This window comes from Nymphaea colorata, chromosome 1, assembly GCF_008831285.2.
Source record: "Nymphaea colorata isolate Beijing-Zhang1983 chromosome 1, ASM883128v2, whole genome shotgun sequence".
Classification (NCBI taxonomy): Eukaryota; Viridiplantae; Streptophyta; class Magnoliopsida; order Nymphaeales; family Nymphaeaceae; genus Nymphaea; species Nymphaea colorata.
In genome coordinates this window covers 1,939,670-1,961,621 of record NC_045138.2, presented here as the reverse complement: position 1 = coordinate 1,961,621, position 21,952 = coordinate 1,939,670, and the positions used below count along the sequence as shown (strand labels likewise).

Below are 21,952 nucleotides of genomic sequence, written 5' to 3'. Positions count from 1 at the left end.
CAAAAGAAACTCAACTAGAAGAAGTGTATAAATGGGAGTAAATAATCAACGGAGAACTCAAAATATTTTCACCATTAAATTATCTTAACCTATAAATGTAAGAAAAGACTCACTTAATTTTTCGTTTAATAAAGGCAAGGGGCCTAACCCCCAAGCAAACTTTGTCGGGAACCTAAAATAGCACATATCTTTAGCAATGAGCAAAGTTAATAAACTTATCTCAAGGGTTTTGCAAAACTCATTCTAGAGATGCCACGAGAAGGCAAACTTCCTCTTCCGTTAGGATGGGGCTTTGCTCTTCACTCTTCAAAATCACATCCAACCCATCAAAATAATCTCTTTTGTGCCTGAGATGAAGTCTTCATGGTGGGAATTATCACATTCTTCTTTTTTCTCTTATCCCTTCTTTACTCTTCTACCATCTTTTCCTCTCTCGAGGGGATATACGAATTTGATTTCTCTTTAAGTCCTTTGAATAGCTAAAACGTTACATTTTTGGCAAGATATGTTATGTATCTTTTATAACTAAAAGAACAACTACGCTCTTCAAATTAGGTTCAATTTCAAAAGCGACCAAATTTCCCGGAGTAAAAACCCTTCATTTCCTCTAGGCATTAATGGTTTCTTTTATTACATTTTTTGCAAGATACCTTATGTATCTTTTATAACTAAAAGAACAACTACGCTCTTCAAATTAGGTTCAATTTCAAAAGCGACCAAATTTCCCGGAGTAAAAAAACTTTATTTCCACTAGGCATTAATGGTTTCTTTTACTAAAGAAGAAACACGGTTTTCTTCCTTCTATTGGATTGGCAGGGAGAAAGCATACAATACTATGTGTAGTTGCACAGCATGCAAATCTTTGGGGAACCATGATTGGATACACTGTCACAACAGTTGCTTGTTTGATGTAAGTGTATATGTCATTCCTTCCTTCCCTTCTCTCTCTCTCTCTCTCTCTCTCTCTCTCTCTCTCTCTTTATTTGTACGTCTAATTATGGGGACAAACTAATATGAATACCATGTTTTTCTTGAGTTGCAAACAGGGCGGTGAGGCAAGCCAGCTGCTTTCGCAAATATGGCGAAGAAGCAGATTGCCGTGAATCGGAGAACTTCTACATGATAGGTTTTGGGGTGCTTGAGGTTATACTGGCTCAACTTCCTAACCTGGGGAAGATCACAGTAATATCAGTTATAGCAGCAGCCATGTCATTCGCATACTCCTTCATTGGCCTTGGCCTTTGCATTGGCAAGCTCATAGCCGACGGCAGGATCAAAGGAACTCTAACTGGAGCTGGGATTTTCGACGGTGTAACTTTAGAATCGAGGACATGGGATGCCTTCCAAGCCTTGGGAAACATTGCTTTTGCATACTGTATTGCTCCTCTGCTGATTGAAATACAGGTATTTTTTACATCCTGCTGATTTCTTCCATCTTCATTACAGGAAAGAAGTTACAAAGACATATAATCAGCCGTTAAAATGTCACCTACAAGCAAAGAAGTTTAGGCTGTAATTGGGTTCTGCAATTGTAGATAATTGGACTGAAGCTAAGAAAATTGAATTCTGGCTAGAACCAAACAGATCCAACCCTGGCAGAACCTCTGCAGCCATGATCGAATAATGAATAAACAAATCAATAGGAGTAGAAGCACATACCAATAAGACTTTGCAGATAGTGAGTGAGGTCAGTTTAGCTCGTGACCTAATTTGTGCTTGATTATTTGTTGCCAGTGGGCTGAGCCATGAGCAACAGGTTTGCTTGAGCGAAACTATAAGGACGTATTGTAGGATTGTTATATATCAGTTGGAGATAATATGTCAGATTTTTTGGTAACCTGCATGGTAAAAGTTAATAAGGCAGAGGTGGATTATCAACTTGACTATCCACCTTGATGCTCTGGATTCAAGTTAACCCGGATGAAGACAGTAATAAAGGACTTTCACCATGTCAAGTTTCATCATTATTTCCAAGCTTGTGTAGTGTAAATCTTCAGGAAATGGACATCAAGTTTAAGCAGCACCCATCTATGTGCAGCTTATACGAGAGCCCTGTTTCTCTTTGACCTTAATTCTTACATAAGGTTACTTTCATAAAATGAAGGAAAGTTTTTCTTGGATGTAGGATACGCTGAAATCACCCCCACCTGAGACTCGAACCATGAAGAGAGCAAGCCTCTACGGGATAGCAATAACTGCACTGTTTAATCTATCTCTGGGCTGCATAGGCTATGCTGCCTTCGGAAACTCGTCTCCAAGAAACTTTCTCACCGGCTTCCAATCCTACGGACCATTCTGGCTAGTTGACATCGGCAACCTCTGCATCGTCATCCATCTTATTGGTGCTTATCAGGTAAAGATTTCACCTATTTTCGTTGCTATATAGAAGAATTTAAACTTAGCCGACGTGGTTCTGTACTATCTAACCAATGAGCAGCATCTCTGGACACCAGTCATTTCCCTGAATTGACAGTACTAAAGAATTCCTCGTCATGGCAGTAATTTTACCTGTAAATAGAGTTGACAAAAGGTTGAATTCAGTTCTATTGAGGCTCTGTGAGGCAGAGACTTTTCTTTGTTGCTCTGTTTGACGAAAAGAATGATTCTTTGTCCTGACTTTCGGAATTGCTTATACAAATCACAAATTTCATGCCACTGACACATCATGAAGGAAAGTTTTGAAGAAGAAATATTATAACAGACGGTTACCCGCAGGTATTTGCGCAGCCAGCGTTCGCACTGTTCGAGAGTTTGATAGCAAGAGCATGGCCTAGCACAAGCACTGCTTTCGAGTTCCGTTTGCCACGCACACAAACCACGGTGACGATTTCGCCGGGAAGGCTGGTCTTCCGCACACTGTTTGTTGCGTATATAACAGTTCTTGCCATGGTCATGCCATTTTTCAATGCAATCATGGGATTGCTCGGAGCGGTCATTTTTTGGCCATTGACGGTGAAGTTCCCGGTATCAATGTACATGAGACGGGAGAATATCGCGAAGGGGACGTCCCAGTGGTACAGGTTGCAGGCTTTGAGCATGGTCACCTTGGCCGTCTCCTTAGTTGCAGGTATGGGCTCACTAGCTGGTCTGGGAAACAGCCTCAAGCATGCTATTTCCTTTAAGAACAATCACTAGAGAAGACAGGACACGCCTGCAGCTCCATGATTCTGAGGGATTCCTTTGATTCTAAGTTCATAACCATTTTAGTTGCATTTTCAAGAGATTTTGAAATATTTGTTTGAATGTTGGCATGGAACATTTCTAATGAAAAAAATGTCTTTCGTTATATACATGTACCAGTTCAACTGTAACAGAGAGAGAGAGAGAGAGAGGCGGGAAAAAAAGCAAAGAAAAATTGAACATTAAGAATGATGCTTATTTTAGTAAAGTGTCATGCATCAATGTAAAAGAAACAGAAAATGCAATAATTTCGCAAAGCAACAGAGAAACGATGACCAAGGATCACTGGAAAAGAACGCAACTCTCCAAATAATTATTTACGTAAGAAAAAAGAATGACATGAGAGCAAAACAACTTACGTACAAAAAAGAATGACATGAGAGCAAAACAACAAAAGGGAGGAAACATGACCTTTCCAAAGAACGATTTCCGTAAGAAAAGGGATTCGTACAATGGAGTTACCGCCTTACCAGGAAGCCAAATGGGGACATAGGCCCCGCAGATTTTCGGAACTTTTGAAACCCTTCGTTTCTTTTGATCTACGGGCCTATCAAGCGCCTGATTCGACAACCGCGGACCTGGCAAGAAATCCTCAGTTCTCAGGTCGGGTGGACGACGATCCCCGCCGGCGTCGTCTGGCAGGTCTCTCTCTCTCTCTCTTTCTCTCTCTCTCTCTCTCTCTCTCTCTCTCTGAGACACACAGACGGCTGGAGACCTCTTTTTCTGGCAGACCGGAGATGACTTCAACGTCCTCTTTTCCGGCTGGCAGGGGAGGGCTTGCTGCACCTGTAAGCGGAAAGGGCTTCGAAGCCCTCTATTATTGCTTGAAAAAGGATCTTCATTGCCGGCGGGATAGAGCTTCGAAGCCCTCTTTTCCGGCTGGCCGGAGAGGAAGGGCTTCGAACCCCTCTTACGAGAGAGGGAGAGATGCAAGGGTCGCGCTTAACCCATCAAACGCGACCCCAGATCTTAAAATGATCAGACCGAACATGGCCTTAAAAGTTTGTAGAGGTTCCTGTGTAGGTCTAAAAAATACCTAGGCTCTTGCCATGATTCTTTCAGTGGCTAAAAACCAGGAAGACGGAGAAAAACTGAGAGAAGGATCGGGCCACCGTGACTTGCCCGCCCGAAGCCATTGAAAAGGCAAGGATGCAGAGTTGCCAAGAACGAATCTCACCATTAGTAGCCTCTTCTTTACATCTGCTCTCCCCACCACCGCCGGTGGTGGTGGTGATCTGCTGTTTCTCATCGTCAATTCCCAGGCAGCATATAGTCTTCTGCAATGCATAGTCGTATGGAAGGTTGGCATTAAGGCATTCTTTTCCAACATCTAAAGCAAGCGTTCATTCATACATCATAAATGACTCTGAGCTTTCTTTGGAAAGATAGCCTGTAGTCCATACTAGAATATGCAGTCATGGACGGGTAACAATTAAGCTCTGCACAACCATTAAAGATAGACAGATCAGGTTCCTTCATAGCCCTGTCTGCCGTTCGACTTCGTTCTCACTTTCTTCTTAAAGGGCATCTTCTCATTCTCTTTCTGGAAGATAAAATTGCTTCTTTTTCATCCCTTACCTCGTGCACAGTTGATAACCGCCCGCCTTATATGTATTATTCTCTCCTTCTGTATCATGTTTGTAATGAAATCTTCTCTGATACTCGGCCAGTTGATCATTCTTCTTGTCTCCATGCTTATTTCTGTTTAGTTGTCTTTACGTCGACCGATTATTTGTTGAAAACATCCCATTTGCCTCTTCTAGGGAGAGAGAAAGAGAGTTGGTGACGACACGTTTCATATGCTGAGACTAATGTATTTAGTTCGCCATCATGTGTTAATTACGATCATGGGCTCGTTTAAATCCAAACCATTCATTTGATCTTCCGTTGGATACATTATCCCTTTAAAAGGCTTGACACCGTTGTTTTTCCTTTTTCTTTTTGGATCTCTCACTCTCCTGTATGTTTCCTTTTTTTTCCATAATAGTGTGCCATCGACAAGATTGGAATCCAGCAAAAATGACAAGCAGCATCCATCACATTAAAACTGGTGAAGAGAAGCCTAAAACAATAGAAGACCCAATACCCAGAGATTTGTTTCGGTCACAAAAGAGACTGAACCGGAAAAGGTTGTGACAGGAAGGCCTTAGAAGGGTGTCAGGAGAACATGGAAGTGATTCTTGGGGAAGTGCCGGTAATTGTCATGGGCATGACAGACCTAGTTTACTTTATAAAAATAGCCTTTACAATTCCGTTCCGTGCAAAAGGATCTGGAGGGGAAAAGGCACCCAGTTTGAACACAATTAGAAACTTGCGTTTAGATTTGGCAAAAGTTTGCTCAAGGAACTCTGCTAGTTTCGCACAGATCAGATGGAACTTTCTTCTCGCCTTTGCTTAAACAGATTATCTGTCAAGAAAGTTTCTCACCGTCAAGTGAAAACGTGACATATGACTTGGCGTCCGCCCCACCGATGTAGGCCGACAATCCTAGACCCATCTGACAACTCCACCCTGTGCAGTTAGTAATGGAGGCGAACGAACGGGCAGCCATTTTTTCTTTTCTTCCTGAACGTGAAAGAGCGCTGAGAAATCTTCTAATTGAAACATAATTCGAGAATATTGTTGATAACCTGACATGGAGGAATCGGTTCAAAGACGTCGACTTTCTGCAAGCATCAAAATATTGTCGTCATTGATGAACGATCCAAAGAACGCGTAAGGAAAACCAGATTAGCGGCATAATTCTGGTAATAATCAACTATTTTATAAACAACAAAAATGGGGGAAATGACAAATTCTAAGTTTACAAAGTTGTCGCTTAATTCAAAGCTTTAAGGCTACCCCTCGTTCATTCCTCGCCATTGTGAGTATACAACAACTTAATTCCCAAGTTTAGAAGGGTAAACGGCTGAGATACCAAGTTACCCATCGACCACCGACTAGCTCCAGATTGAATTGTGCAGACTGCCATGTATATTGAAAAGCATCAAACGGTGAAGGAAATTCACATTGCAGATACAATTATAAGGGAGCCAAGATACTGCTGTCACATCAAAGATGGAAGACGCACGGCATCAAAAAAATAGCTGCATTGGCACTTCATTCATCTTTGACAGGCAGCAGCAGGGCAGTAACGCCAACTTGCTTCAGCGTTTTTCGCAGTCTACACACGATCTTCAAGTACTAGCAGTTAACTGGCCATTAAATATGCAAGAATACATGCATGTTGTGCTTACCTTCTGAGTATCTGCATGCATGTTGTGCTTACCTTCTGAATCTCTGCATACTTGCCAGTCAACCATTTACAAATGAGATAATGGTAACTCATGAACATCATTTCCCTTCGTGTATTACAACATTGGCATTTCTAACAAGATTCACAAGTCGGAGATAAAGAAATACATATTACAGACCTGAGAGCTAATTCGGGGAAAGAAAATGCACACGAGCAAGCACATATTCTTTCCCAGCAATCCAAACTCCAGTCTGTGACCACTGCACATCTTCCCAGTCAAGATTCTCCTCCAAAACCTAAATGCCAGGATTTATGGTAAGAGATCTCAAAAGATAAGAGAATCTGCATATAAGAGAGCTGCAGAAACAAATGAGAGCCCAACAAGGTGCTTTACTATGCAGACAAAAGCAGGATTCAGCTTTATAACAAAGTAAAGTCACCATCTAGTACCAGCAACTTCATCCTGATGAATTAATGTGGCCGTGCATGAGAACACGGTCATTAGACAGGGTTCTTTGTCCGATTATCAGACAAGTGATACAGTACTGCTACTTGTTGCATATACGCAACTTGACTTGTTTGGGAAATCTAGAACTCATCACATGGACACTTTGTTTAGACACTCATCCTATCTCGCCTCAACTAGAAATGACTTTTAATGAACTGATTATCTGTTCGGTGAGGCAAAAAATTGGACAGCCTCACATGACATGCATGATCTTATCTTTTTGTAACACTCTCAAGTTACAAGAGAAGATCTTTAAATTTCCATTACAAGAAGCAGCTTGCGGCATCATTTGAAAAAGAACTGGGAAAAAGCTATCCTGAATAAGAAATCTGTCTCTGTTTCCTGATTCAATCAAAGCTCAAGATAACTGTGCAAAGTGTCAAAATTATACCTCTAGATGTTCAATGGGCAAAGGTATGCCAAAGGAGCGCACGACCTTTTGTGGAAGAGGCTGCTTGCAACGTGACCATCTAAAAACATCCACAAGAGGCTCTCTTTCACCACCATTACATATCCGGGCAGGATGGCGATCCCCGTTTTGAGCATGAGATTGATTATTTGTATGCTTCTCAGGTTCAGCAGAGCCTTTTTCTTGTGTATTGGAATTTATAGTTACACTGCCAACAGGTTTTTCCCCATTGTAGCAGAGCTCATACCTTCAAGCACAAGGACACAAGATTTTATTATTTACCATCCAAAATCAACTTTACTGGAATGATGCACACAATAATATTAATTAGGTTAGTCAAAGTCAACCACCGAGCAACACTTGAAAAGTTACCATGGAAGATGGAGCGAAAGAACAATTTTAAGATAGACTAACAAAAATACTGAATGAATTTATTTGACATGCAATACGCATGCCAAGCAGAGTAAAATTGGAAGATGGAGTCATCTAAGCCATCCTCATGGATAAATATCATCCACACAATAAACAACTGGGCTGACAAAGTCCAGCACATTGAAAGAACTCTGCAGTCAACATCAATAGCAGGAGGAAAGAAAGAAAAGAAAATGCGCGCGCGCACACACACACACACACACACACACACATATATATATATATAGCAGATGGATTTTTGGAGTATCATATGATTGTACTGAACCTGTTTGAATGTGTTTCAACGTACAACACTTCGCCCTTCTTCAACCTAGCAGATGTGAAAAGTGGTTTTTTCAGACCCTTATCTGCAACTGTACCTAAGCTGTATTTAACCCTGCAACATGTTCAAACAGAAAAGAACAATCACCAGGTAAATCCAGCAACAAGGACATAACTGGAGAAAATGAAATCGAATTTAAAATCACCACTAGCTGATGCAGATAATGTGTAGCAAAATATCCAACAAATTCTCCTGAACGAGAAACTCGACACTGAAAAGCACATCTGGGCCATAGACTCCAACCCCTCTTTTTACTAAAAGCTGAGCCACCAAAGAGCCCAAGTGAAAACAAAAGAGTTTTAAATTCATTTTTTCCATTTTCCTTTCTAGGGTTTCCTTTCTTCATTCTTTTTTTTTCCCTGTTTTTTCTTTCTTTTCTTATTCTTCTTCCTCTTCCTCCTTATCTTTTTTTCCTTTTTTCACTTGGCTCTTTGAAGGTCCACGCAAGCCTAGGCCCTCCAGAACTTTTTACTACAGAGACAAAAAAATCGGTATGTTACTTTTCCAAAGTAAATGATCTGATATGGCAAAAATCATTTGTTGCATGAACTAGGTTTTTCCTTCAAGGATAACTTAAAAAAATGGTTCTGGCTTCAGGCTTTGTTCTATTACCATCTTTTCTAATTTTTTGTTTGATTAGGCAAAATTTCATGCAAAATTTTCTTCCCTTCCTAAAAATTTCACTGGAAGTTCTCTGAATGCACATTCATATACATAACTTCATGAAAAAAATTTTACCTACATACAACAAAGGGATATCCATGTGTGTGTAACAAACAGAAACTTGGGGAGATACCACATACCACGGCTCATTGCATAGGTTATACTGTATTGTAACTTCACGCACGAGTCTTTGAAGGCGAAATGCATTCTGCACAACAATAAGAAACCCACAATCGAAAACTTACAAGTCCTTATGAGCAATTGCAAAAGTTCATGGGAGAAAAAAAAGTTCAGTAATAGAATAACTGACTTGAATAGGTGTTATGAACAAGGAAACGGTTAACTAGATCAGAAAAAAGGATCAACTTAAATAACTGATTAGCATAAAAGAAGATCAAACATAAAAAAAAATGTAGCTCAAAAAGAAAGCAAATAATATTCTTTGTACAGAATGAGGAAATGAATGGCACTATTTTTCAAGTTTGGCCTTATGTATGTGCATTAACAACCTGCATACCCCGAGAAACATTACCATGATGGGCCAAATTGTTATCACTTCCACATGGCCAAGGTGATTGATTCACTATAAGTTATCTTTTTCTAGAAATGTCTGGCAACTCTAGCCAAAGAAACACAAAATAATGGACATGCAGATGTCACATGCATCAATGACTTAAAATGTTTTCCATACTTTAGTCGCTTAAAAGACGCTCAATTAGACAGAGACACACAAATTAAATAACAGATAAATCTAATTCAGTTTATCAAAAATATATCTTGAAAGCAAGATTTAGATGAGAACATACATCAATAAGTTTCCATACGTCTAAAATCTGACATTCTCATATGTTATAAACTATCGCCACAAATAGTGTTCAAGGGATTTCATGGGCGTGAATTTAATCAGATATTGACTGGCAAATTTTATTTTCTTGGGAAGATCTTGGAAATTCAAAGAATAAGGAAATATAATAAAATAATACAAAAAGTATGAAATAATAATTTTCTACTAATTTGACAAAAACATCTATAAAGTTCCAAATAATTACTAAAACGCTAAAGAAACCCAAAAAAATAAAATATGCATTGCTTTTCTAACTTGCAAAAGTATCACAAACATAACTTGATATTTCGACCACATTTTCATTTTGTCAAATAATTTCAAATTTCAAGGTTTCTCACTTTTTCCCCTTATTTTCACATTTTAATGCAACTTTTTAAAAAAAGTGTGGCAATGCTTTAGATGGTATGAGAAATCCTGCTTGTAGGGATTTTAAAGGAATTTCAGATAGTAGAACAACCAAAAATACATAAACTAGGGAGCTAAATCAAATAAGCTTGTGAAAGCTAGTGCAAATGCCCGTACGGATGCAGCAGATCTAGTTGTTATGGTACGCTCAGTGGAAACTGGTGCTAAAGTTGGCTCCACGGCTGAAGTGTGTGTAAGACAAGGTTCTAGATCAATGCTGCCACCACCTTTCTGCAAGGTAAGAAAAAATGCATCACCAAGATGTCCTATTACAGCAGCAGACCAACAAGAAATTTCATTTACGTATGTTTGTATGTATGCATATATAAGATCACCTTCACAATGCAGCATCGTTCAACACGATAACTACAACCAGTAGCAGCACCCCAAGCACGAGAGCGAACATTGTTTCTCAATGTTGAAATGTAACCTGAAATTGAAATAAGTACTTTAATTGGACACAGACTGGGTAGTTCCAGCAAAAGGAAAGGTGGCAGCAGAAATATATAACAGAAATTCCGTATTCCATGCAGACAACCACAATGGTACAGTCTGCAGGCGACTAAGCCAAAATTAAGTCAGAGCAGCTACACAGAACCTTTCAGTCTACCAAAGCTACTCAACATATTACAGCAGTTTCCTTATCATTTCTAAGTTACAACACCAAAACAGCTAAATGAAAAGGCAGCTACAGAGCACTTGGAACACCACCAAGGCAAAGCAAATCAAAACCACAAACTTTAAACAAGAAAAGGACTGAATATAACCAGAAATCAATCACAAGGAATTGAACTGTATCAAGAAGGTACGATCTCCTTCCATGTGCATGAGTGAATGCGTATGCATGTAAAGATGGAAATGGTTCGAAATTCAGACTCACATTCCTGTGGTGGAAGCACTCTGATATGTGCACGAAATTCCTGGATAGCTGATGGTGGGGAGGAGGCCGTTGGACGACAGTAGCCAGTATGCATGAGAACTGATAAAAAAAAAGGTATACGAAGAGCATTTAATAAGTCAGAAGGTGCATGTTTTCATGACCGACATGTAGTTGGGAAGCATCTGGAAGAGAAACACCAAGAGACAAAGAAGACAAACCTGCAACTAGATCTGAATCATCAGTATACACATCTGTTCCCCATAACTGGCCACCTCTAACCTGGATGCACGAACCCAAGTACGCACTTATACAACCATAACAAAAAATTAAGGTAAAAAAAAAAGTGAAAGCAAGCAGGTAGTGTTAACAATACACATTGTATGCCAGAAATTAAAGCAAGAGATCTGAAATTTAAAAATGTGATATAAGCCCATAACAAGATCAAATTTTGCCCTCAAACTACAATAGTCTAAGACTCTATATTCCTGAAAATTAATCAAGTGATGGAAGGTGTAAAACGCCAAAAAACAATATTTACCAAAAAAAAAAAAGCACTTAAAGAAATACATAGTACATGCCAAATAAAACTAATTTATGTAAAATAGCACCACATCTGCCCAAATAGTATCGATCAGGAGAGTATTCTTATGAGTCAGGCAGCTATTTACATTATTTGAGGAAAAAGCACTAAAAACATATCTTAAACAAGCAACACATACAATGAAATGCACAAAATAAAGAAACAAAAAGGAGGGGACATTTAGAATATGCAAAAAGGATTTTATATACATGTATGCATAGGCTTGGGCGTCGGGCCGGGCTGCCATCGGGTACCCGGTACCCGGCCCGGTCAGGCCAGGGTCCGGGCCGGAAAAACCGGGTCCCGGGCCGGGACCAGGCCAGATGACGCAGCTCGGGTCGGCCCGGCCCGGCCCGATCCGGCCCGTTAACTCACCTCTTCCAGCATGTTCCGTCATTGAAACCCTAATCAGAGGAGGACGAGCAGCAGCTGCCGATGGGCATTCTTCTGAGACAGAAGTGAACTCTCGACGGCTAACCATGGAGAGGGAGAGGCAGAGGCGATACACGCATCATCTCGTCTTGTCTCTCTCTCCCTCTCTCGCTCTCTCGCTCTCGCAGACTATCTAGCTTTGGGATTCCTGTTGAGGATTGCAAAGCCAGACGATTGCAGGTGCAGGACGACGGGAAGTGCCATTTTAGTTGGAGGAGGAAGTCGGCAAACATATAACGCACAATCTTGCTTTTAGGGCTTCCTCGTCGGGGATGGCATTGGGTGGGTCAGGGTCAAGAGGGGAGGGGAAGAGAGGAGGGAGGGAGGAAGGGGAAGGAGCGGGTAGGGGAAGAGGGGAAGGAGCGGGTAGGGCAAGAGGGGAGGGAGGGAGGGAGGGAGGGGAAGGAGCGGGTAGGGGAAGAGGGGAGGGAGGGAGGGAGGAAGGAAGGAAGGGGAAGGAGCAGGTAGGGGAGGGAGGGAGGATGCCGGTGGGCGTCGGACCGGGCCGGGTCGGGCCCAACGGGCCGACCCGGGCCGGGCTGGCCCGACGCCCACCCTTATGTATGCATACATACGTACATTACATATGTACATATATATGTTGCTTTAAATATCCCCACAATATATGAGACATGTTTCTAACCAATCCTGCAATCTCTTTGAGACTAATGCAACAAGTCCCTTCATTTTAACATTCTTTTAGGATCTACCTTATGGACGTAATCTCCACATCCAAAACATTACATATAAACGAAAAGATGTTTTACAAATGTGTGAATAAGATTATATAAGATCTTAAAACTAATAGTCCGAACTTTGTTGGGGCTTCTAAAGCTGATCTTCTATCCGCAGGAAAATGATTTTTTATGTCATTTTGCATCTGAGACTGAGTAATTGTTTTCTCAGAAGAAACCTCAAAAATGTACAGTCTGGTCAGACAAGTCCAAAAGAAGACCTGCTTAGTGCTTAACCATACGCAAGAAAAAGCATGTGTCTCAGGGTTTAGAAGGACCTAGCTACTAGCTAAAGCCTAGCTGCGCCAAGCCCAACATAATTGTCTTTAGTTTGGAAATTTTATTTCAAAGAGAAGACTGGTGGTTTTTGACAGTGAAGCTCATCACATCATTCACAATGCAGCATTATACCAGAGGCGGCTTTTTTGCTGAAAATGTAAAATGGATTATGTATATGCACTTCAATCAGCTCATACAAGTTGAAGACCTAGCTCATGCTCAGCTCATTTAACTAAATTAGTTAACCATTTGACCCAAGAACGACTTAAGTCAAGCTTATACAGGTGCCCAAGATGCCATTGACTCTCATCCGGACAGAAGACCTAGAAAGTGTATTACTGCAGCAATATCCAGCTTCAAGGTAAAGGCTGAAATAGATCAGCTTATTAACATATGTGAAAGCACAATCCATCCTAGTAGGGCAATAAGAATTAGATATCCTGGAGAAATTCTTGCTACCACTTGGAGATTCACTGCTGCACCTGTACAGTATTACTACTAACTCCTTCAATTGCATTGAAGACAGTCAAGTGTTCTCTTTGATATGTCAACCCTTTTTATAGCATTTATAATTGCATTGTCTCAAAGAAAAGGATGTATTAACAAAAAATTCTGGATTTCATAAAACTATACATTGGATATAAGTATAACTAAAAATACTGTAAATTCCTACTTTATTTGATAAGCTTTTATGGGGATGAGAACAACTTGTTTCTAAGAAGTGATACAAGCTTTTATAGAAAACTGGCCATATACTGATTTTCAAGTTGTATCCAGTAACCAAGAACATACAAATTACCTTCCATAAATATCTGATGTACATACCTGACGGTTTGTGGCGGTCACATATTCAGTTGGTATTCTGATCTCCAGAGTTGGACCTTCACTGTGACCACCATCTTCATTTTTTCCATTCTGAGACACTTCAGTTTTGCCACTTTGAGATCCTTCAAATTCCTTCCACAATTTTACAAGCTCTTGCATGCATTCACCAACCTTGTATACTACAGTTGATAACTCAGGTTTTCCTGAAATTGATGTCAAATAAATATTTGAATAAAAAGGTCTTTCACTAATTTCCACAAAGACACTGGGAATGAAATTTCATGCATATTCAGAGAGATCATCAGAAAGCCTAGAAAGACTCTTTATGAATAAAATGCATAATAAATGATAGGAACCGAACTTGAGGTTCTCCAAAAAGTGAAACTAAGTAACAGGAGGGAAGTGGAGCAAAAAAAAAAAGTTAAAAAAGGATGCTTTAAAGATATCCCAAAACAAGCCAATCATAATATCAACTAACAAATAGATGGATGTAAGAACTGATAACATAGTTGAAAATCTTTTATAAACATGAAAAAGGTGAAAAAAACATGGACCATGTTGAAATAACTCAGGGAAAAAGAAGACAATGTGGAAAGAACTTAAAAATGCATCTATTATGAGAACATCACCTTACGTAAAAACGTTTACCAGCAATTTATCTAGTTGACATTGAAAATTCTATACCATGTAGGCAGGTAACTCATGTAAGAGTAAGAGAAAACTAATGTAATTCAAGTACCAAAAACTCATCAAACACTTCACTATATAACTGGTAAATATTTCACAGGAATAGAGGCCAAAACGTATAAAATAATGCAGTAGTGGTGAAAAGGTTTAAATGATTTGATTGATTAACCTTATGGCCAACACATACATTTAACTTACACATATTTTTATAGGCCACATGCATTGCCACACAATCACAATCCTGGAGTTTGTCTTAAAATAAGGAACTAACAAACGGATGGTACAGTCTCTCACAAACCCCACAGAATTTCCATATATTTAACATCGGGCTTTATGAGAACTCGGCCAATTAATATTGCTAAAATAGAAGATGGTAATGCTTAAAATGGAATGCGTTTTTATCCTAATGAAGTAAATTCAGCTTCTAACATTGTAAAATTTCACAACTGTGACTCAAATCCCATGCAAGAGCAGATGACACAGTTGCAACTTTCCAGATAGCACAATATCCTGGCTGAATAAATGGTAAATTCTGCAGTTCTGGGTCTGTCTTGCCCTTCATAGAGGACCACACGCCCCACTCAAGAAGTTGTAATTTGTTAAGCAAGTGTACAGGAGAAACAGTTGTTTCATCTGTTTGGTTAAGAAAATCAACAAGAAAAAAGTTGAGTAATCCCTGAATTATGGAACCAATCTTATTATAGGATAAAGCACATCTTCATTACCCACTTCAAGAAACACATATTCATATGGTTTCTAGTGGGAAATTATGTAGGAATGAATGAAGCCACTCTCCTGAAACACAACTCCCTCATAGGTGTCAAGCCATGAAAATCAACCAGGACGAAACCTAATTGGTTCGTCCCATCATGCAACAGTACAAAATAATATTGGGAGTAAGAATAAGCAGAAGAAAACAAATAAACAAAACCAGCAGAAAGGTAATAGTCCAAAATTAAATTTGAGGACAAGTGCAGGCATGATTTTCACAACTGACAGAGCCACCAAGGTGCTGAAAGTGTCCTGATTTGCAGTAATTATGCCAAAGCAAAAACCAGTTAAGAGGAAGATCACTGCTAACCTTGAGACCTGCAAACAATGAAAAAAGAAAAATGGGATTTGTAGTAAGATAAGACAAAAATAAAAACAGCAAGTTTGACAGCACCTCTGATCAGGAAGAAGCTATCAAGTGGAAATAAAGTAACAAATTTCAACTATCAGATGCATGACAATTAAATTAAAAGGTTTAAAGATGCTTCATACTGAAAAAATAGAAACTGGAAACTAAGGATGTGCAAGAATCTCAAAGAAAAGTTAAACAGCTCATATTTTTCTGTTGAAGCTCAATCAGGAGTAACTTCAACAATTTGTTGCCCTTGAAGCACAAATGTAACTGATCCAGTGAGATGGAGGTAAATTCAAGTGTCAACACAACTGATTGTCCATACAGGGACTGCTTAACTTGGAATCCATTTTGAATCTCCTTTCACTAGAAAAACAATGTCACATCGTTAATAACAAAAATCTTAGAGGAGCAACTGGATACTATATTCTGTCACATTTTGACCAGGGGCATAATACAACTGCAGTACATGAGTGTCCTGATAACTTGGTCATCTGATGCAAGATATATCCCATGGTTATTATGCTCCATGCATGAAGAACCTCCTATCTACATTACAACAGACAAGACAGAATGAGTTCAAGGGACTGTCTACCATTGGCATATTCATGACCCAAGTCCTAAGTCAACCACTCAACCATGTCTTGCCATCCAGTGTTACAAACATTTCTTCAAAGAACAAACAACTCCCATCCTCAGAATTTATCTTTTTTTTCTTTTATCTTAAGTTATAAACCATTATAAATATAAATAGCTCCATTACTTGACCTCCTAGAGGGCCAAAATGCCAGTTTCTGACATTGTGAACACTGTCCCACAACACTTCATTTTTTAAAACATTGAAGTGTGGTAAGAAAAGAAAGAAATTTGTTGTTGTGTGCTTGAAATAAAGCAGCCACCATCAGATATTTCAGGTGCAACACCTCAAAGCCTACATGCCCTGCTTCCACACTTGGAGACATCGAAGGGTTTAGCCTAGACACAGAGAGATTAGTCATAAAGGTGCTCTCTCTCTCTCTCTCTCTCTCTCTCTTTCTCTCTCTCACACACACACATACACACGTCCAGGTTCATAAAACAAGCTGTGGTTGGAATTTTTTCCCATATTTCACATAAAAAATTGTGTCGGCATCCATACAACATGGTAATAATGCATAATCTCCATATCAGGTCCTAATAACTGTCAACAACAGATTCAGACAAATTACACAAGTAGCAATGGACTCAAAATTTAAGGATAATGAAACTTAGGACACAAACAGTTTACTGACTGAACTTGAGAAGTAAATTTGTTCATGGAAATTTTACATCCTAATCACCAAGTTGCTGACTAGAAGATCCAGCAACTAGACAATACATGAGCACCAACTTCATCTTATTGGGATATATATGTACTTGACCAAAACAAGGAGATATTACTAAGAAGCCAAGGCACCATGTAAACAGCACCCTAAAAAGCAAAATACTTCCAAAACAGGGGCACGACATATATCAGTCAAAAACCATAAACGCCAATCCACGACACTGTCATGTAGTTTCGCATTGGCATATGTTAGCATAAATAACATTAATATGTCGGTTTTTGTAATGCTCCTTGTCAAGTAATTGCCACATTAGGAATGAATATTTAAGTTAATGAAAACAATATCAAAGCATTTTCATCCCCATCTTTGCCATAAAGAAATGCCAAATGCCATAAAAGGACAGTATTATAACATACAATAATTATCCATGACCAATATCCATTATATAAGCCATAAGGTTCTGTTCTCCATAATGGTTGGCTACATATTATGTGAGGTGCCATACTTACACCGAAGTGTCTCCTGCAAAAACTTTTATGTATCCCCCAAAAAATAATAATAATAACTGGATTACACCATGAAGTACCAAAACGACCATTAACTTGACAACATATTGATGCCTCAATGAGCAAGTAACATACACTCTCAATAGATGATAGCTGCATAGAAGTTAAAGACATGTCAGCTGACAAAAACAGTACAGCTTATGACTTTCAGGAAGAAAACAAATAAAAAAAATGCTTAACCACAACTAACAGACATTTTTATGAAATAAAGCAGAAAGGTCGGTATGGTACCCTTCGTTATCTCTTTGACGAGAGCGCCGAGATTCCCTACTTGCTGATTGAAGAGTCCCCCTTGGTCGAAGCATTCTTCTACGTTGTTGAACTCCATAATTAAATCCTTCCCTCTCCCTCTCTGTTGACCCATCCCCTGCAAATCCATCATCAGCATCCTTTTCATAGGACCTGCCACGCTTTTCTTGTCTATCTCCTTCATTATCTTGATCTCTTTCTCGTTTCCTATCTTTGGAATCTCTTTCACCGGCTTTCCATGCTTCAAATTCTTTTGTTCGCTTTGGATCAAAAGCTGCAGTTTCTGGTTCATTCCCCTTAGTAGTTCCCTCTATGTGTTCCTTGTCACCCTGCACACACTCTTTTTCATTGGTATCCTGCATTTCTCTCTTTACATGCTCCTTTTCCCTATCTTTTAGCCTTTCCTTGTCTTTTCCACCATCCATGCTTTCCTTTTCTGATCTGTCAAGCTCTCTTTCAACTCTTGCAGATTCTCTACGCTCATTGTTGCCGATAGCATGCTGAGGATCTTTACGGCGATCGCTCTTCTCCTTTTCTCTCTCTATCCAATCCCTAGATTTCTCATCTTTCCTTTTTCGCTCCTTATCCCTGAATTTCTCTTCACTCTTCCACTCAACCTTGTTCTCCCCAACAGCCTCTCGAGTTTCAAAGTACTCCTTGTCTTCACTTGGTATGTTACTTTTAGTTATCTCATCAGATCCATGCAACATACTCCGCGAAACTCGCCAAGGTTCATAACTATCAAATGATGGATCCTGGTATCGCTTTCGATGATGATCTTTAGGGTCTTTCCAGCTCAAGTGTGTCGCTCCTCCTACATATGCATCCTTTTCCATTTTACTTTCATATTTAAAATTTGTTATGGTCTCTCTCTCAGCTTTGAGATCTTTGTCATCTCCTCTACTTTCTAACCTTGTGTCTTTGTCAGCTTTCAACAATTGAGAATCTAACCGTGAATCTCCATATAGCTCCCTAGCATCTACCTTTGCCTCTCTAACTTCAGATCTTGAATCTCTGTTGTCCTTCAATTCCCTTGTATCTGACCTAGCATCCGCACTTGTTTCAAGTGCAGGATCATTAGATGAAGAAACTCGATAAAGTGGAAGAACACCAACACCATATCTTTTATCAACATCACGGGATTCAGACCGTGAGCCTTTTGCCAATCGCCCATCTAAGCCAGATTCAAAAGGTGGATGATAGTCATTTATAACAGATTGAGTTGATTTTCCACTTGGATTTGAAAACGCAGTAGCATCTTCAAGAGGTCGTTTCATGGTAAATGCGGCTTCATCATGTGATCTTTTTGGAGGACCACTCATGGTTCTTGGACTCTATAATACACCAACTCCCAAAAAAACAAGAATCACTAAGTTCCACTTTCAACAAAAGGAGCATTTGATAAGTGTTCACGCAAACAAAATTACATTTCTTGTTGCATCAAGAACCTGAGAAAAAAGCATAACAGTACAAAATAATGTCTTAGTTGAATATGATGCCCAAGTTCCCATTAATATTATAATAATATTATTATTCATACAAAATCTTCCAAAGATCTACAAGAAAATAATCCAAAGGTAGCAGAACAAGAGCAAATAACAGATATTGCAACAAAATGCTTGAAATATTTATTTTGGTGGTGGGGGGGGGGGGAGAGAGAGAGAGAGAGAGAGAGAGAGAGAGAGAGAGAGAGAGAAAGAGAGAGGGGATTAAGGATCCATCTCATTTCACTACCTTATACTGAAAAAAAAAATCCAACAGGTTTCCTACTACAGGTGATTTTTTACCTACAACCTCTTATTTAGCATCCCTCTCCCAGCCATCAGGCATTCACATAAGTTCCCAATGTGCAGTTGACCATTCACATCAATAACCTAAATACTGAGGGGCACCACTAAACTTCTTTCTTACCCAATTCAATTTCCAAATATATAATTATTAATTAAAGTCTAAATACATTTTTATGAAAAATCTTATATTCCTATTTTTTAACTTATTCCGGCATGCTAAATATCGGAAAACACAGCCAATGGAGACAATCATCCTTTCATGTTCCTTTAAAACAATTCCACATAACTAAACGGAGAATATCTTTTCAGCAGCCAGCAACGATATATTTGGAAAGAAAGGAAGAATACAAAGAAAGGAGAACAGAGATTTCTCAGTGATAAACCAGATTTGGAGAACATAAATAAATTCTCCATCTTATCGAATTCATATAGTCATCAAACTGAAATATCGGTGATTTTTTTGACTCGGAAACCATCAATATTCTTCATCTTATCAAAATCGTATAGCCATCTAAATACAATGGGGAACATCTTAAAGCTCGGGTTCTAGCGACTAATTTTCACGCCCATGGGAAGCTGAAGAACGAAAAAGTATGTTTTTGAGAACTGGAAAAGAATAATAACAACTGGGAAGATAGACTCTTCCAGTAAAAGACAAAAGCCAACCAGTCGGATATGCTCCGAACCATGATTTTGTTCGTAAGACATGAAATTGATTTCCCTATGTTCATCTCAACACTGTCCCCTAAAAGTAACCTGAATGTCGTAACAAACTGAGAGAACAAACTTACAGAAGAAATGAAAAAGCCAAGGCGCAACGCTGTCTCTACCCATGCAGCTCATAAGAATTGTTAATCCCTACGAAGCAATGGTTTTCTTCTCTTGATGCTCCCGCACACCAGCTAAGGGGGGATGAGCGAGCGAGCGAACGAGAGAGAGAGAGAGAGAGAGAGAACCAACTCCAAATGATGCAATAACAATGGATGGAGAATGGGAGTGAAGTCAAAAACTTTAACAGTGGAAATAAGAAACCGAAATATAATCCCATGATTCAAAAAAAAAGAACCGGGAGTTTAAGAGAAAGCAAAATCTTGCAGCAAGAAATCCACCGAAAGCTCTCCACAAAAGTACCAAAATTAACGCTCTACAACCAGAGAGGAGCCTAAATTTCCAAGATCTATCCACTGCTGGGCAAAAACATTCTTCAGAAGATCAGAAGGACTAATAAGAGCAATTAGGGTTTCAGCAGAATCGCAAATGGAAACCCATAGACCAATTGAGTAAGATGAGCACTACGGACCTTGCCGCCTCGTCTCTCGGATTCTCCTCGTGTTCAATCTCGTTCCTCCGCGACTGCGCACAACGAAAAGGGAAAAAGACAGGGGAGTCAAGGGGGAAATGAAACCAGCGACTGCGTTCTCTGCTTTTATAAAGCCCGGGAGACCGAGCCCGCGGCCCCTCGACGGGTATCTTCGTAAATAAATCCAACTGAGAGGTCAACAAAACTTGAAAGATAATAATCCCTGAATTCTCATGACGGTCTCCGTTTTATTAATAACTCTCAAATAAGTCCCTCAGGCTAAAGGCTGTCGTCTTCGAAGTCGTAGATATCTTATCGTGCGTTTGAATTACACTCCCAATCGGCGTATTAAAGATAAATTGTTACGTATAGGGGTGTATGATGGTTTGAAACTTTGATTCAAAAATAAAAAATTTCAGAATCATAATTCCTCTTCAAATTATGAAATCAACTTTATGAATTCCTTGAATTTTGAAAGCAAAATACCTCGTTTGTTTAATGTTTTTAATTTCTTATAAATTTAACATTTTAATTGTAAAATTTCATTATTTTAAGTATATCAAACGTCCCCTAAATAAGCATTTGATAACAATAATAGTATGTTGTGTGTTTATTTGAATGATAATACATTAGTAATTCATGAATTTACCTCAAATATTTGAACAATCATGTTGAATAACAACATACTATTACGGTTGTCAAACAGCTCTTAAGGTGTGCTTAAAGTACAATTAAAACTCATACTTGAATAACCTAACCCACCCCGGGCTTTCTATATAAAATATGTGTATCACCTAAAGTCGAGTTTCAAAAGTTGATTTAAAATCAATTTTTAATAAAGTCCGATTTTCACAAAATTACTTTTTTTTTGTGTCATCCAAATGTGGTCTTAGTTTTGCAAGTAAAGTAAATGAATAATGACTCTAGCTGTCAAGAGTCACCTAGCTATTTAATCAGAATAGTTTATTTAAAACAAAATAGATAGTTGAGAAAAAAAACAATGAAAAAAAAGGTGTTGACTAATATTAGACAATGAAAATATAGGTCCAATTGTCTATCATACTGAATAAGATTATTTAATTAAGTGACGGGGTGAATTTAAAAAACTAAAACTACCATTCAACTTTTTTCAATTTTATATCAGACCTAATTACATGATATATCTTATAACTATTTTTAAATTTATTTTAAATACTTTTAATTGT

The 21,952-nt window shown here is 38.9% G+C and overlaps 2 protein-coding genes across 4 annotated transcripts; one reads left to right on the top strand and one right to left on the bottom strand.

Annotated features, from left to right (window-relative positions):
* The first annotated feature begins 295 nt into the window (after positions 1–295).
* LOC116246431 (amino acid permease 2-like) lies at positions 296–5,843 on the top strand. Of its 3 annotated transcripts, none has more exons than XM_031618304.2 (5): positions 296–366; positions 817–910; positions 1,047–1,404; positions 2,126–2,353; positions 2,716–5,102. In XM_031618304.2, exons 2-5 carry the CDS (start codon positions 873–875, stop codon positions 3,133–3,135), a joined length of 1,044 nt encoding a protein of 347 aa, XP_031474164.1. In that variant the 5' UTR covers positions 296–366; positions 817–872; the 3' UTR covers positions 3,136–5,102. The 3 variants fall into 3 exon arrangements, 2 of the variants coding, with proteins under 2 accessions (XP_031474164.1, XP_031474163.1); XR_004170683.2 differs by lacking the exon at positions 296–366 and adding an exon at positions 5,168–5,843 and having other exon boundaries at positions 739–910; positions 2,716–3,822; XM_031618303.1 differs by lacking the exon at positions 296–366 and having other exon boundaries at positions 739–910.
* Positions 5,844–6,254: 411 nt separating this feature from the next.
* On the bottom strand, positions 6,255–20,863 carry LOC116246430 (uncharacterized). Its single transcript, XM_031618301.2, has 12 exons — positions 20,748–20,863; positions 17,640–19,105; positions 15,497–15,504; positions 13,729–13,931; positions 11,097–11,157; positions 10,879–10,977; positions 10,334–10,428; positions 10,116–10,229; positions 8,890–8,957; positions 8,030–8,140; positions 7,315–7,579; positions 6,255–6,711 (listed from the first exon to the last, which is right to left on the bottom strand). Exons 2-12 carry the CDS (start codon positions 18,977–18,979, stop codon positions 6,601–6,603), a joined length of 2,475 nt encoding a protein of 824 aa, XP_031474161.1. The 5' UTR covers positions 18,980–19,105; positions 20,748–20,863; the 3' UTR covers positions 6,255–6,600.
* Between the last annotated feature and the right edge of the window lie 1,089 nt (positions 20,864–21,952).

Bases quoted from the DNA above. Each gene is read 5' to 3' on its own strand.
- LOC116246430 (XM_031618301.2), bottom strand. From the start codon at position 18,979: ATGAGTGGTCCTCCAAAAAGATCACATGATGAAGCCGCATTTACCATG. The intron at 10,429-10,878 runs GTGAGTCTGAAT...TTTCAATTTCAG, and splicing joins AGTGCTTCCACCACAGGAAT to GTTACATTTCAACATTGAGA. The intron at 6,712-7,314 runs GTATAATTTTGA...CCTGGCATTTAG, and splicing joins TGCCCATTGAACATCTAGAG to GTTTTGGAGGAGAATCTTGA.
- LOC116246431 (XM_031618304.2), top strand. From the start codon at position 873: ATGATTGGATACACTGTCACAACAGTTGCTTGTTTGAT. The intron at 911-1,046 runs GTAAGTGTATAT...AGTTGCAAACAG, and splicing joins ACAACAGTTGCTTGTTTGAT to GGCGGTGAGGCAAGCCAGCT. The intron at 2,354-2,715 runs GTAAAGATTTCA...GGTTACCCGCAG, and splicing joins ATCTTATTGGTGCTTATCAG to GTATTTGCGCAGCCAGCGTT.